Source organism: Bidens hawaiensis, unplaced genomic scaffold, assembly GCF_021521415.1.
Source record: "Bidens hawaiensis isolate Kalapana, Puna unplaced genomic scaffold, B.hawaiensis_p1.1 tig00072924_1, whole genome shotgun sequence".
NCBI classification, from domain to species: Eukaryota; Viridiplantae; Streptophyta; class Magnoliopsida; order Asterales; family Asteraceae; genus Bidens; species Bidens hawaiensis.
In genome coordinates, this window is record NW_027506682.1 from 1 (window position 1) to 16,289 (window position 16,289).

The window sequence follows — 16,289 nt, forward strand, 5'->3', positions numbered from 1 at the left end:
TGCATTTAATGAGTTCCACATGATTCCAAGCTTCTAATCTTCCATTCCGAGAAAAAACAGTTCCCTAGTTGTCTAATTTGGCTTTGGATAATCCAACTTTTTGGATTTTAGATACCACAAAATTCGTCTTACAACCAATGCAACTGTCTATGTTCTTCTTTTTTATCGAAAATGGGAAAACAACAAGACAAACAAAACCATTTGGTTCCGTTCCGGTTTCAACCATTACTTCAAGTACTCAAACTTTGGGCTAGCTACTAATTTTATTATTCAAATGAAGTCGTTTAACTAATTTAAGAAAAAAAATAACAAGAACAGAAAACGGTTTTGATCCTAGCTAGTAAAATGTGACACAAGTAAAATGGTTTATCTTGTATTATATGGGACACAAGTAAAATGTGCAAAACGAGTCAATGGCAACTTGCAACTTTTGTTGCACGGTCTCGTTTATCTTGAAGTGGAATAATTGGGTTATGATAAGATAACTGTGCATGCTTGGAATGCCGAAATGGATAGACTATCAACTAGAGTGGAACTTTCTAAAAGGAATATATATAGATGTTGGTTCGTTTTGTTGTTTCTGTGGAGAGTACGTAGCAAGCATCTTCTCACTTCATCCTATTTTGCCTTGTTTATTTGTCAATTTGTTAACAACTGGTGCCCGCGTATTCCTTCCAAATGCACTTTCTAAGTACGAGACTTGCTTAAGGTTCACGAGTCTTGCAATTTGAGGTGCAAGAAAAACAAGGTGATATATGGGATCATCTTTACGGCATGTTGATGTATTTGTAAGACTAGAAACAAAGTCAACTTCCATACAAGCCGACTAGCTACTCCAAAACATTGGTAGACATAAGATCTTTGAGCTATGTTTGGATAGAGAATCGTTCTTCTTGTAAAAAATTGTTATAAAAGACTGATGTAATTTTTCTTTGTAATTTTCATTGTTGTTTAGTCTCTAGCGTCTTATTAAGTGTTTAATGAAATTTGCGTTGTTAAGAAAAAAAAACAAAATGGTTTATCTTTGTATTATACAATGGTGACAAAAGTTAAGTAAAATGTTGTATTTACTAGTAAAAGAAACAAAGTCAAAGACTACCTAACCACCCACAAATTTAGTGTTGTTTGATTCAATCGGTAGCTAGTGAGGTGAGTGAGTGAGTGAGTGAGTGAGTGAGTGTGGTTTTTATGAAAATTGATGTAATAAAGAATGAAGAAAAACAGACATCTTTCCCTGTCTTGAAGAAATATAAAACGTGAGACCTCTGATGCAACATTTAATGCTTCTTTGATGATTTGGAAGATTCGGTTCTGAGGATGTACAGCATAGCATGCCTGGTTAATCTTATATATACTAATTAATTCATTATATTAATTAACCTATACAAATGAAAAATATTTATCATATATACTTCTCTTCTCAAAAGAAAACCCTTATTTACCGAGTTAAAAAGCAAAACCATATTACTAAATGATAGATGTTTTATCTACAGCTGTCCAAACTGCTCGCCGCTCGCTCAAAAATTGCTCAATCGACTTTGGCTCGGTTTGGAAATGAGCCGTTCAGCTCGGTCCGGTTTGAAAACAAACCAAGCACGAGCGAAGCCTCGCTCGGTTCAGTTCGTTTTTGCTTGAGTTATTTTTTATTTTATATATATATATATATATATAAATTTTTTTAAAGTTTTTGAAATTTCCTCTTAGGCCATGTGTAACGGGGCGAAATGGGGCGGGGGCGTGTGTATTTGTCGCCGGGAGGATGAATAATTTAATTATTATTATATTACTATGTGTTATATATATATATATATATATATATATATATATATTAATATTTGTAGCACCTCCACTACGCATAACTTTAGTTGCTCATTTTATATTTTTTTTTGTTAACTTTGAGTTTTAGACATTTTAGGGTTAGAAATTTAGACAAATTGGAGTTGAAAATTTTGAATTAATGAATTTTTTTACTTTTAGAAATTTAAAATTAAAAACTTTATAGCAAACCAAGTCGCTCGGTTTCAAACCAAACCAAGTTCAAGCATAAAATATCGCTCATTTATTCAATCCGCTCGGTTCGGCTCGCTCGTTTCTTCAATCCGCTCGTTTCAAACCAAACCAATAATTTATATTTTATATATCCTACTATAGGTCCATATGATTTTATCCTTATCTTGTTATTTCTAAACTTTTTATATAGGCAAATATTTATGTTAATTGTATCACTTACTGACTAAAATTTTTGGAAACAAAAGCCACAAAAATATTATTATTAGTTAAGAACCACCCTACAGCAAATATTATGTGAGCAGCTAAAGACAGACCTGAATTCCAAAATTGTCGGAACAGAAGGAGGTTGGAATTTCCAATGAGAAGACATGGTTCTATTCAAAGTTTCCAAAACTGCAAAATGTCTTCTGTATAATTTATTATGAAGACAAGTAAATAATATCAACTAGTAGCAGTAATAATAATATTATTATATATAATAATGCTGGGTAATAATTTAAAAAAAAATGGTGTAATAAAAGTTGACAGAAGTGGCAGAAGCAACAGGCATGTGATATTGTGAATTGTGATTCCATGGGACCATACTATCTTGTTGCTGCATGTTTACTCTTTTAATCTTACAATTATCATATATTAGAGGATCATAAATTATAATTTACATGTTATTCATTCATGTGTAGCTAAGGTTGATAAATGATAACCCAATATCGAATGGCTAAGATGTGTTTCGTCTTCTAAGTTTCAACGCCAGATAATTATAAAAGTAGAACATATGCTAAGGAGTAAGGAACTGAAGGCCGCTTCCATAGCACAAGCTACGGTTTATCTGGTCTCATTGTTAGTAGGGCTATTAACTGGGTCCGTGAGTTTCCCGGTAACAGGTTCTCATATTTACCAATTAAGAAAAGAAACTAGCTGAAATAGTTGTAACTTCCAGTAAAGAAACGAAACCCAACGAGTTAATGAACTTATTTATTGAGATATGAAGTTGATATAATAACAAACTGAGAAAACAAAATCTTATCATCATATATAGCCAAATTAACAGACTTTCTAACATATGTTTCTTGGATTAGTTAAGATGTTGATTCGTACGTGTTGGGTCATTCTTTCCGATCAACGTGTGGGTTAGATAACAGGTCAAAAACAATTTTTTTGATGAATATACCACGTCAAAGATAATTGCTAGCATTATATAATTTTAGAGACAGTCCATTTGTTTATAAAGCAAATTGGAAGATTTTTTGGATTAAAAATACACTTAAGAGCCACATTTGAGTATTTGACATCTTGACTCACTAACCATTTTTCTTTTGACCAATTATTTGTAGGGTTGTTCACGAGCCGAGCCAAACCGAGCGAAGGCTTGCTCGTTGCTTGGCTCGTTTACAAACCGAACCAGGTAGAGCGGCTCGTTTACAATCGAGCAAAAAAAACGCGCGAGCATTTTCCAAGCAGTTTACGAGCAAAGGGCGTGCGAGTTCGAGTGGAATATTTTATGGATTAAAAATACACTTAAGAGCCACATTTGAGTATTTGACATCTTGACTTACTAGCCATTTTTCTTTTGACCTATCATTTGGCATGTAAAAGAAATACAATTTGGGTTACATTCCCCTCACTATGCCCGTTTAGTTGTGATCTATCATTCATTCATTTAGCCTGTTAGAGAAAAAAGGATATGTACATTGATTTAGGGTTGCTCATGAGCCGACTAGAGCGAATGCTTGCTCTTTCCTTGGCTCGTTTACAACCAAACCAAACCGAACGGCTGAAATTCAAACCGAGCGAAAATCAAAACAAACCAAAATCGAATCAAGCATTTTTCGAGCATTAATTATTTCTTTTATCACTCTAAAAATTTCGATAAAAAAACAAGTTTGAAAACTGTAAATAATATATTTTGTAAACAAAGTAGTAGTTTTTAGATAAACGTGTAATAGGTTGTAAATTTTTAAGAGAAATAAGCTTGAAGTGAGATATAATGAACATGTAAACAAACTTCTAGTATTCTAAAAACTTGAATCGAACTAATGAAACTAGAAAATTGACAGAACGGAAACAATTTAAAAGTGTATACTTATATTTTATGTGTGTTGTCTATATATTTATATATTTGTTCATATATAATTATATATAAAATAATTTAAACTTATTCAAGCCGAACCGAACCGAGCAGACCTTTGCTCGTTGCTTGGCTCGTTTACAAACCGAACCGAGCAGAGCGGCTCGTTTACAATCGAGCGAAAAAACGAGTAAGCATTTTCCGAGCAAGCGACGAGCGAGTTCGAGCGACGAGCGGTTTGAATGACGCTACATTGATTTAACTATTTATCTTAAATTCTTAATACATCATTTTTGGGCGTCAGGCCTTTTTGCCCATAATCTTCACTTGTATAGTTGTATTCAGGTTGAATGTATCTTCCTTATTATTTGCTATAAACTAGGAAACTTGCTTAATCTTTTAATCACTAACCGACTTGTCGATCAAGTCAGCCAACCCAAACCGCCTTGTTTGAGTCGGGAACTAAGCCCAACACAGAGCAAATTAAATAACAGTATTAATGGGCCATAATCTACTAATCTACTGAGCTTTGCAATGAAACTTATTATCCTTTTTAACACTATTAAGTATGAAATACAGCATGATACTTAACTAGGCTTTTTGTTACAAACATGGTAGTTTATAGAGAGATTAACAGCATTAGAAAAGTTGATAAACCTTAGGCGCGTGCGGGCTGCCTTTGCAGTTCTTGCAGCTTTCGCATGTTATGCTTCTTGATTCCGTTCCTGAACAAAAAGCTGGCTGAATGTTGTTTTTTTTTACGACAAGCGTGGAACCTTCGTCATGCTCGGTTATTTTCCTTTTCAAGTATTCAACTGTTTGTGCCTGAACTGATCTCTCATAAATAACAAATTGAATACAAATTCAGTAATGATATCCACTCAAACACCACCAAGTTATTAACTGCTATAATGGAAAAATAACCAAAGTATTTCGATTATATAAAAGCTTACCAGATTGTGAAGAAGCTTTGACTGTAGCAAGATCCTTCAGTTTCTTGACTTTTCTAATTGCTTCCATGTGTTCAGATAATGCATCTGCATCTTTTGTTTTAAGAATATCATTTGTTTCAAAGCACGCGAGCGCTTTCTCACATGCCTAAAGAATAAATGGAGATTCAAATTAGATAAGTGAGTTAATGTTACGAAAAATTAGTAATGATTTGAAAAGTATTAATTATTACTGTTAATGTGAAAGACCTAGTTGTAAATGCCTCACAAATAAGGGCGCAAATGAGCCGAGCTGCCCGCGAGCTACTCGAGATCAGATCGATAAAAATCTTGAGCCGAACCTTATCGAGCCCGGGCCGAGCCTCAAATAAAGCTTGTTTAGTTATCGAGCCCGAGCCCGAGCTCGAGCCTTGTGTATTTTCAAATTTTAACTCATTTGGACTTCGATGTATTAATTTCACACTGCACAACCAAGCTCGAGCCGAGCTTTGTCTCGTTTCAGGTATTGCACACTAGCTAGAGCCGAGCTTAGGCTCGTTTAAGGTATCCTTAACATATATAAAAGTAATTAAAAATATATATATATTAAATGATAAATAATAGACTAGCCGGTCTTGAGTTTGAATAAATGACTCACGAGCCGAGCTTGAACTTTAGAGAAAGAGCTCGAAAAGAGCCAAGGTTGAGCTCTCATAAGTGAAAACGAGCCAAGCTCGAGCTTTAGAGAAAGAAATCGAAAAGAGCCGAACTAGAGCTCGAGTTCTCCTAAGTCAAACCGAGCCTAGTTGAGCTCGGATATATCTCGACTCGTTTGTACACCAACTCACAAACATATACATACACTGTATTATTGTAAGAAAAACTTAATAGCTACTTCAGATTCCCAAATCTGGTTAAATTTGAGCATAAATTGAGTGCTGCACTGCACATACTGCAATCAAATGCATTACATGACAATATGACATATAGTAATACTGAACAACAGGACATATCAGTCACATATTTTTTTTTAAACTGGTTTACTTATCAAGCCAGAGCTCGAGCCTTGCATTTATTTTTAATATTAAACTCTTTTGGACTTTCATGTATTAATTTCACACCGCACAACCGAGCTCGATCCGAGCTTTGGCTCGTTTAAAGTACTGCACACAAGCTCGATCCGAGCTTAGGCTCGTTTAAGGTTTTCTCAAAAGATATAAAAATAATAAAAAATAAATAAATTAACTGATAAGCAATAGACGAGCCAAACTCAAACTTAAAAAAAATGAGTCAGGAGCCGAGCTCAAGCTTTAGAAGAACAACTCGGGACGAATCAAACTGAAGCTCGAGCTCTCGTAAGTCAAAACAAAACCTATAGTATGGAAATATTAAACAAAAGGACATGGCAGTCACATATATTGACACTAATCTGCAGTCAATTACTCCAAGCAATATACACCTAATAACATTTACCTTTCTAGCAATGGCATAAAACCTGTTATCCATCGCTTGCTCAGCAAACGCGATCCACTCGCCGTAACAAACACTTAACCGCACATCCACAGCCGAATTCACATCTCGCAACACAAACGCCTCGTATCTCAACGCCAAACAGCTCTGAAAACAATGACGTCATCAAATCAAACAAAAATAACAAACTGAAAAGGTCTTAATTAACAAAAAGGACTCGCCTCCAGATCGCTGATGATTGCGAACGCTTGAACGAAGAATTCGAGGATCAGAAGCTTGCGATGGACAGGTAATGCGTTGAGTTGACGAAGGACGGATATGGATTGGTGTCTCATGAAGTGTTGAAGGCTGCGTTGGACGTGGAGTAGTGATTTGATGTCTCTGGTTATTAGAAGTGATTCGAGAATGCGTAGGGTTCCGTCGTCGAATCTGGAGTTTCGATCGGAAATTGTGTTGTTAGATTATTATTATTATTATTATTATTATTATTATTATTATTAGAGTTAATTGGAGCGAATGTAGTTAGTTACCTTTTGGCTTGTATGAGGGAGCGAAACAGAGAGATTTGCTCGGAGATGGTGATTTCGCTGTTGGACATTTTGGTAATGAATTTGGCGGAAGTTTTTGTAATTGAAGACTGTTAATGGGCATTTGGTTAGAGTTCACTATGATACTTGTAATCTTAACCAAAAGACACTGTTAGTGGCGAAGCTTAGACGAGTTCGTCGTGGAGGGGGGTCAAAATGTATTATAAAAAATATAAACTAGCGGGGTTGGCTTTAATTTCCGGTTCAAAACGGGTAAATTTACACTACGTATACAAATTTTCGGACGAAAAAATGGTCAATTTACACTACCGTGCAAAAAACGTGGCCCGGCCCTAAGTAAGCTTTGTCCTTGGATACTGGGTAATAAAAGATTATTTGAAATTGAATTTGGAATAGATTACGGCATTACGGTTGATGATTTTACTGGGTAACAAGACTACGATACGTAAATTACGGGGAAAACACAATTATTTATTTATTTATATAGAATAAAGATGAATCTTGGTGTCGCAAGGCCCTGATTGGGCCAAGCAGTGGCACCACATTCGTCCAACCATTTTGTTTGTTTTTTTAGTTATGATACCTTAATGAATGCAACGGTAACTCACCGGATACCAATTTTATCCATTTTTTATATGTTAATTTGAAGAATTTATTTTTCTAGCTTTTACCAACATTGTTTATATCGTAACAAGCATAACTGATACCAGCCGATTCACGTCGACTCACCGTCGTAACTTTCGGGTTTTATCAACATCCGTTCACCAACAGCCGACTTAATAAATATGTTAATACATTTTATAATACGTTATACGAGTACTACTACTTAATTTTGTTTTTTTTTAATATGTTAATTTGACAATTTATTAGTTTAGTTCGATACGGTAATGAACATAGCCAATACCCACCAAATTCGTGTTAACTCTCCGCCACCATATCCGGATTTACCCGTCTATTCTAAAAGATATTTGAAGAGTTTATAAAAGTATAAAACCATATAAACAAACTTTCAGGGGGTGTTTGGGATTGCTTATTTTAAACTTTCATAAAAAAGTCATATGTCGTTTGGCAAAATTGAAAATTGTGAGGGGAATAGGTTATAAGTTACACTTTTATAACTTATAACTTATGAGAATAAGTTATAAGACTGAGGGGTGTGGGGGCTTCAGCGGGGGTGCTAGAGCCCCTCCGCTCGCGCCCCCAGGCGCTAACACCACACCACCAAGGGCGCTAGAGGGGCGCTAGAGTCCGGCTAGAGGGAGGCGTGAGCATGGTAGCGGGAGAAGAGAGAGAGGAGGGCCCAAAAAAAGAGCCGTTGGCTCATTAATAATTTAAAAAAATATATATATTTTCTATATATATCTATACAAATAAACAATCAAAACACACAACAATTATACACCTTTCCTCCTAAAATCCTCTCAAAATTAACAAAAAAAAAATGTCGTCGTTCTCGTTTGATTCCAACTCCTCCGAAGAGGATGATTTGCTTGTTCATGCGTATAGCAAGTGATTTAGAGGCACGGTATCCCTTTTTTCAACAAAGGGAGGATGCTAGGGGTCTCCCCGGTTTTACCTCTCTTCAAAAATGCACGGCTGTTATCCGTCAATTAGCGTACGACATTTCGTCGGACGCTTTGGATGAGTATTTACAGATGTAGAAAAGGGTTGCACGTGAATCCCTTCATTTTTTCTGCCAAGGTAAAAAACATTAATTTTAGTTTTTATTAAATATTTATTACATTTTTGAATATATATTATATGTTTATAGATTATTTTAATGCCTATAATTATAGATATATATATATATATACTTATATCGTATTTATATACGTAGGAGTCATATCGATTTACTCTCAGAGATATTTGCGTAAACCTACAATGTATGACATCCACGCATATATGGGGTGCACGCAGAAAAACATGGTTTTCCTGGGATGCTAGGTAGCCTCGATTGTACGCATGTTGGATGGGCTATGTGTCCAACGGCCTGGCGAGGTCAGTTCCACCGTGGTGATCATGAAAGGCCGACCCTTATACTTGAAGCGGCGGTGTCACAGGATCTTTGGTTTTGGCATGCTTTTTTTGGTGTTGCTGGGTCAAATAACGACCTTAATGTTATCGATCAGTCACATTTGATCAACGACCTTATCGACGGGGTTGAACCACCTCAAGCTTTTGTTGCAAATGGAGAACTCTTCAAGTACGGGTACTATCTGGTCGATGGTATTTACAACGAATGGGCTTTGTTAGTGAAAGCTTTTACAGATCCAATCGCCGATAAACAGAAGTATTTTACGAAGAAGCAAGAGTCTGCTAGAAAAGATATTGAAAGAGCTTTTGGAGTTATGAAAAAACAATATCATGTGATGGCGAACCCGATACGTTATTGGACTCGGGAGAGGATAATGGACGTCGTCTACACGTGTCTAATCCTACACAACATGACGTTAGAAGACGAGGGCAAAGCTATCTGCCAAAACTACCAAGGTGACATTCCGCCACAACCGTCCACAATCAGTGATCAACAAAGACTTCATAACATAGCAAATATCAAGAGCCGTGAGACACACGGGAATCTTCGACATGAGTTGGTTGAACATTTGTGGGCGAGGCGACCCGATGATCTTGTATTAGATTAGTGTTATTATTAAGTATTATTGTTTGTTTAATTTTTAGTATGTTTTTTTTTGTAATTTGAATTTTAGATATTAATGTGTTTTTTTATTAATGTGTGTTTTTTTTAATATTTTATGTGTTTTTTTAATAATATGTTGTTTGAATATATTTATAAAAAAAAATTTCGCTGGAGCTCCTCCACACCAGGGGCTCCAACACCCCCTTATCCAGTTTCTCTCTCTGCCACACGTCATAATATTATTGGTTCTTGGCTCCGCTGGAGCCCCCACTGAAATCCTTACATCTCCTACTACCGGGGGGGGTGACAGCTAGTTTTGGTATGTTGGGGGATATCATTATTGCTGAACCCAATGCCTACATTGCCTTTGCGGGTAAAAGAGTAATTGAACAAACATTGAATAAAACAGTACCCGACGGTTCACAAGCGGCTGAGTATTTATTCCAGAAGGGCTTATTCGATTTAATCGTACCACGTAATCCTTTAAAAAGCGTTCTGAGTGAGTTATTTCAACTCCACACTTTCTTTCCTTTGAATCAAAATTAAAACATTCAGTTCAATTATTTTGAGCAAACAAGTAATTAGTTTATCGGAATCCAAGTAAAAATGAGACGAATGGGGTTTTCTTTGTTGACCTAAGATTAGTATAAGGAGGTAGAAACAAGGAATCCCAAACACCCCTCAATATCTTTTGGGGTTCAAGAGCTGCTAAACGCCCAAATCCAAAATGGCATTCTCCCTCACACAATTCTCACTCCCACCTGCAACAAAACCCATCAATCATCCAAATACCCATCACCATTCAAATTAACCCAAAACCCACTTTCCAATTCCACCAAAAACCACCGATACGCCGTCGTTTGCAACGCCGCAGAAGACCAACAACAGAAACCCACATCAGAATCATCAGAACCCACCCAACAACAGCAACCATCAGACGAACAATTATCCGAACTGGGTTCAGAGATCAAGAAGGCAATGATGGATAGAGAGGTGATTAAGAAGGATGAGAGTCTATGGACCGGAGTTGTTGAGGAGATTGGACAGATTGAGTGGCCGGCGTTTAATAAGGTTCTTGGGACCACGGGTGTTGTCTTGGGTGTTATTGCCGGTTCCAGTGTCGTTTTGCTTACCTTTAATGCCGTTTTGGCTGAGCTTTCCGACCGGGTTTTCGCCGGTCGTGGGGTTCAAGATTTTTTTGGTTAGGGGTTATGAGGATAAGGGGTGCAAGGCCGGCCTTTAGGGAGGGCTGGGTGGTCGACGGCCCCCCGGCCCGACACCCCGTTAGGCCCGGTTTTTTTTTAATTATATGTATTTTTATGAAGAAAAATGTGTATATTTAGTGTTTAAACTCAATTACATATCAACTAGTTTGGCTTAGTGGCAAAGGGGTATCACTCTCAACCAAACGGTCTGGGTTTTACTCTCATTTGGAACATGTTTAGCCGATTTTTATATAAAAGTTTTTACACAACCCAAATCATAACCAAGTATGCCCACTTAAAAACTAATTGTTTAAAGCCAACAAAATACTCATTTTATTTGAGGCCCAAAGTATTTTTCGCTTTCGGCCCAAAAAATTTTTAGGCTTCTCGGAGCCGGGCCTGAAGGGGTGGAAACGTCTATGGGTTTACCGTCGTTTAACAAACATGGTTTGTTGTTTTATTTACATTAAGCGAATGAATATGAACACATTGTTAATTTTATATTTTTTTTGTTAATGAAGTTGAGTTCAGCCCATTTTAAAATTTTATCCTTCCTTGTCTATTAAGTGGTTGATTGGCAATCTTGTATTGAATTGTTAGGAGGTTTGGCTGATTAATAGGTAGTCTTTGAAATATTCAGTATATCGTTAAAACGTAACAATTAAGCGGTTCCATGTAGGGGTGCACAAAAAACCCGGACCCGTAAAAATACCCGTAACCGGTTTTTTAATACCCGAACTCGTTCCCGACCCCACCCATAGGGTACAAATATGGTATGATTTCAATACCAAAACCCGTACCCGAAACAGGACACGATTTGTAATATCCGAAAACCGAAACCGGTTTCATACCCTGAATCGAGTTTTTCAAATACCCGAAAAATACGAAAATCCCCTAAAAGGTGCAACCTCTTAATAAAAAAATACCCGAAAATCCCCCTAAAAGGTGCAACCTCTTAATAAAAAAAATACTCGAAAATTCCCCTAAAAAGTGCAACCTCTTAATAAAATCCATCTATACCCGAATAAAAGCCTGAAAAAACCCGAAAATAAGGTTTTTCAATACCCAAAAATATGGTATTCATAATACTCGGTTTTAGAATACCTGGTTCTATACCCGACCCGATCCCGATGCATAGAGTGCAGTTTTTAAAGATAATAACCAGACCCGAACCCGACCCGGGTATTACCACTACCCGATTTTTCAATACCCGGCCATACCTGAACCCGGCCCAGTTCCATACCCGAAACCGGGTATCTGGAAAACCCGATTTGTGCACCTCTAGTTCCTTGAACCATTAGGAGATGTCGTTTTTATTAAACCAAACATATCTATGAGCGATTTAAAGGTAGCATCTTAATAGCTGTTGAACAACCCTTAAGGTCAAAAGATCGCCCGTAAGTTCAAAAGATCACTTTTAAAGATGATGGATATTGGCAACCACCTCATGGCTAATGATATTCGGACTTCAGTTTTGAGTATCATTGTTTACAACTTTTGAATCTGTATGTTATGTTTGTGCTTGTTTAGAATCTTAATGAATAAGCATACATGACCAATAGTGAATGTTTGAATGAATATGTGTTCGTTTATGTTTATTTGTACAGCTTTTGTTATATATTATTTTCATTATTTGTAACATACCTCATGTATTCTATATAACTATATAAGAAAATTTATTCAAAATGTCAAACCGCGTTTACGCTAAAAATGCACTACCCTGCTGACCATCCAACCCAGCCTGTTTGCTTTGCCAGTTTACAGAAAACATATTTGACAGTCGGATCACAAATTTGTTCATAAGCCACAAAATCTTACCAGCACAAAACTAGCGCACGAGTTCAAAATCAAAACATCAAAAGTAGCAAAAACTAGAAAACCTCCCAACTAATAATCTTACAAATCATAATCATGTTCATCGTTTATGAAAACCCACGATAACCATCACAAAATCAAAATAGCAATCACAAAACATTACGCGTTAGCGGGACCGACAAGAACACCCTGTGCAGACCCTTCCTTCTTGCTATTATCATCCACAGACTCACCATCATTTTTCCTAATCCGAATCTTGTACTTAGTTTCAAAATCAGTCAACTCTTTCTTCTTCCTCTCCAACGCTTCATTAAGTCTAGCAATCACCACTTCAATTCCCTCCTTATTTTGTTGCACAGCTGGCAAAACTTCCTTGATTGTTCGTTCAACGAGCACCCCACCAATCATTCTGTAGCAACGCCTTGTAGGGTCGAGTGGCTGTATGGCGTTAATGACCAATGAGTGTTCACTTACTTCCATCTCCAGTTCTGTGATTTTGGAGTAAATTTGATTCATTTCGGTTCTTATGCTGCCATATTTGGCTGCAACGTCTTGCTCATTTATCGGGTCCTTGTGTTCACTTCCAGAAACACCAGCCATGATACTGAAGTTATAAAATATATATTAAATGTCAATACATATTTATATTATTGTCTACCTAAAACAGGTCGAATGGATAAACTTTAATACAGGTCAAATTGATTTAAAAAGGGTCAAATTGATTAAGAAAGGGTCATAAGGGTAAACTTCAAAACAGGCTAGCAATGTAACAAGTCAAACAGGTCAAGAAACATGTTAACAGTCTTTTCTAAATTGTTTTATTTCAAAAGTTCTATTCCCTTAACCTTTTTGAAAAACTAGAAGTGGAAAGATGAAAAAATGGTAGTGGGTCTAGATGTAATGTTTACGCTTGTAAACAAACCTAACGAACACAAACGGGGCATGACTGTTTTCGTTCATTTAACTTTAACCGAAGAAACAATAGAACATGAACAATTAAACAAACAAGGTTTTCTTGTACATGTTCGTTCATTAGTAGTACAAACGAACAGTTCACGTACGTAAACGAACATGACTGCACATATATGAATGTAGATAACGGAGTGAACACCAATTAAACTCAATCTATTGAGCCTAAAAACTAATAAAACTCGACTAAGTGCAACAAGTGAAATATTTCATAAACTCAGAAACTATAATGGGCATAAAAAATTAGGTAAATATATACGGAAACGTAAACGAACGTTCACGAACATAGACGAACGAATGAGGCTTGTATTCATGTTCGTTCATTTAACTAAACGGACAAAAAGGAAACTTATGAACATAAATACAGGTCTACTAATGTTTATGTCAACCGACACTTTCAAAAAAAGAATTCAAGAAACATATAAATAAATTATTTAAATAAAAATATAGTGCGGATGAAGTGCCAGCTAACAGATATGATTCAGATTATAGATTCTAATACTACCAAAAAGAGGCAAATTCAAATTGGGTATTTAGCTGGTTAAATTATCTACAGTTGTGCAATATAAGGAGAAGATCATATATTGTTACTCACCTAATTATCCAATCTCTCATTTTCATTCATCACTCTAAACATTCTACCAGCAAAACAAGATATTGTCAGTAGCAAATAAATCCAAATTGTTACAGGCTTACGACACAATTTAATATGAAGATTGAAGATACAAAGACAGTGCTTAGAGTCATGAACTACTATGGCTTCATCTAACAGCTTCTACAAGCTGATGATTCCAGAATCAATACCAAAACAATTGACATATTGATATCCAATATTGAGTTAAGACTTAAGAGTATGAACACATGCCAGCAAACTATGTCTTCCACTGTTCCACAACTTACATGTCCAGAATAGAATCATCATATTAGGTAAATATATAAAGAAACATAGACGAACAGCGCATGTACGCGAACAAACATGACTGCACATAGATGAACGAAAATAACAGAGTGAACACCAACTTAAGGTAAACTGAAAATCAATCTATTAAGCCTAAAAAGTTGATAAAACTTAACTAATTGTCATGAGTGATATATTTCATAAACTCGAAAAAATTATAATGTGCATAAAAAGGGTGCGTCCTTCCCAGTCCTCTCAATGTTCTAATGCACACACCTGATTCCGTAAACATATAAAGAAACGTAAACGAACGTTCACGAACATAAACGAATAAACGAGGCTTGTGTCCATGTTTGTTCATGTAACTAAATGAACAAGAAAAAATTGTGTTCATGTTCGTTCATTTATTAAGTAAATAAACATATATAAACTTCCCACAGAACGGTTCATGTATGATTCACCGAACGTTTAGCTCGTTTACAGGCCTAGTAATGTTCAGGTCAATCGACGCTTAACGGTTTAGAAAAGAATTGGAAAACATAAAACCAAATAACGTAAATGAAAAAACACAGTGCAGAACTGCATATGAAATGACAGCTAAAAAATATGATTCAGATTATTGATTCTAAAACTACCAGAAAAAGGCAAAATCAAATTGGGTTTTTATCGGTTAAATTTATCTACAATTGTGTATTATAAAAAGAATATCATAATATCATATTTTGAGTTCACTTAAATTATCCAATCTCCCCTTAGCATTTACAACTCTAAACATTCAACCAGCAAAACGTTATATCGCCGGTAGCAAATACATCCAAATTTGTTACATCACATGTTAATATGAACATAAAAAGACAGTTCTTAGAGTCACGAACTACTACGGCTTCATCTAACAGCTTCTACAAGTTGAGGATTCTAAAATCAATACCCAAACAATTGAGGTTTTATTATCCAATATAAAGTATAAACGCATGCCAACAAACATCTTCCACAACATAAATGTCCAGATTAGAATCATCGTGTTTCGATCCCTAATAACAACTTCTAGTTCAACAAATAAAAGCCATCTATTTCATTTTTATAAGTTGAAATACACTTAAGCATGGTTGTAAAATCCCGCATAGCCTCGAATTAATCACTAGTCCCTACCTCACCGATTAGTTGCCATTTGGTCAGACTCGGTCAACAAAATTGAAACTTTTTTATATAAAACTTGGTATATATTTGTATATTTCAAAAACTACATATAAATTCCAATCCAATTAATCGCTAGTCCTACCTCACCACCCGACTAGCGCCTAGCGAGTTCTACAACACTGTTTAGAGGCCATCAAATTTGGGATGTGTGTGTGTGTGTGTGTGTGAAATCAAAAACCAATAGCAAAAGATTAAACTTTGTTTGAGGCATTTCGTCGAACAGTTGGGCGGCATAGAGTAATTGATTGAATAATAAGCAGCAGCTTAGTTTTAATATCGTTAATAGCTAACTGTTGTAAGAAAACAACACAGATCGCCATGGAAACTTACTCTGATTTCGACGGAGAGAATAGCGTCCGGTGATACACGAGCGAGAGACGATGTGATTTCGGAAACCCTAAAAATATCCCCAAAGTCTAAAGCGGTTTATGAATTATGACTAATTGACTAACCGAACTGTTCGGTGGGGAAATTTGTTTATATTTGTTCGTTTAATAAATGAATGAACATAAACATAAAATTTGTTTGATGGGCTAAATGAACGA

At 36.0% G+C, this 16,289-nt stretch overlaps 1 protein-coding gene and 2 pseudogenes across 2 annotated transcripts; 1 reads left to right on the top strand and 2 right to left on the bottom strand.

Moving 5' to 3' along the window:
• Positions 1-4,454: 4,454 nt before the first annotated feature.
• On the bottom strand, positions 4,455-7,072 carry LOC143618394 (protein DOUBLE-STRAND BREAK FORMATION-like; annotated as a pseudogene). Its single transcript, XR_013150999.1, has 5 exons — positions 7,005-7,072; positions 6,696-6,903; positions 6,478-6,621; positions 5,029-5,173; positions 4,455-4,905 (listed from the first exon to the last, which is right to left on the bottom strand). The product of XR_013150999.1 is annotated as a protein DOUBLE-STRAND BREAK FORMATION-like (transcript).
• A 3,315-nt stretch (positions 7,073-10,387) lies between these two features.
• On the top strand, positions 10,388-10,884 carry LOC143618395 (preprotein translocase subunit SECE1). The gene is given in 2 exon segments (XM_077090626.1): positions 10,388-10,435; positions 10,438-10,884. Coding segments are annotated over 2 exon segments (477 nt in total). The 3' UTR covers positions 10,867-10,884.
• Positions 10,885-12,663: 1,779 nt separating this feature from the next.
• On the bottom strand, positions 12,664-13,338 carry LOC143618393 (prefoldin subunit 2 pseudogene; annotated as a pseudogene).
• Between the last annotated feature and the right edge of the window lie 2,951 nt (positions 13,339-16,289).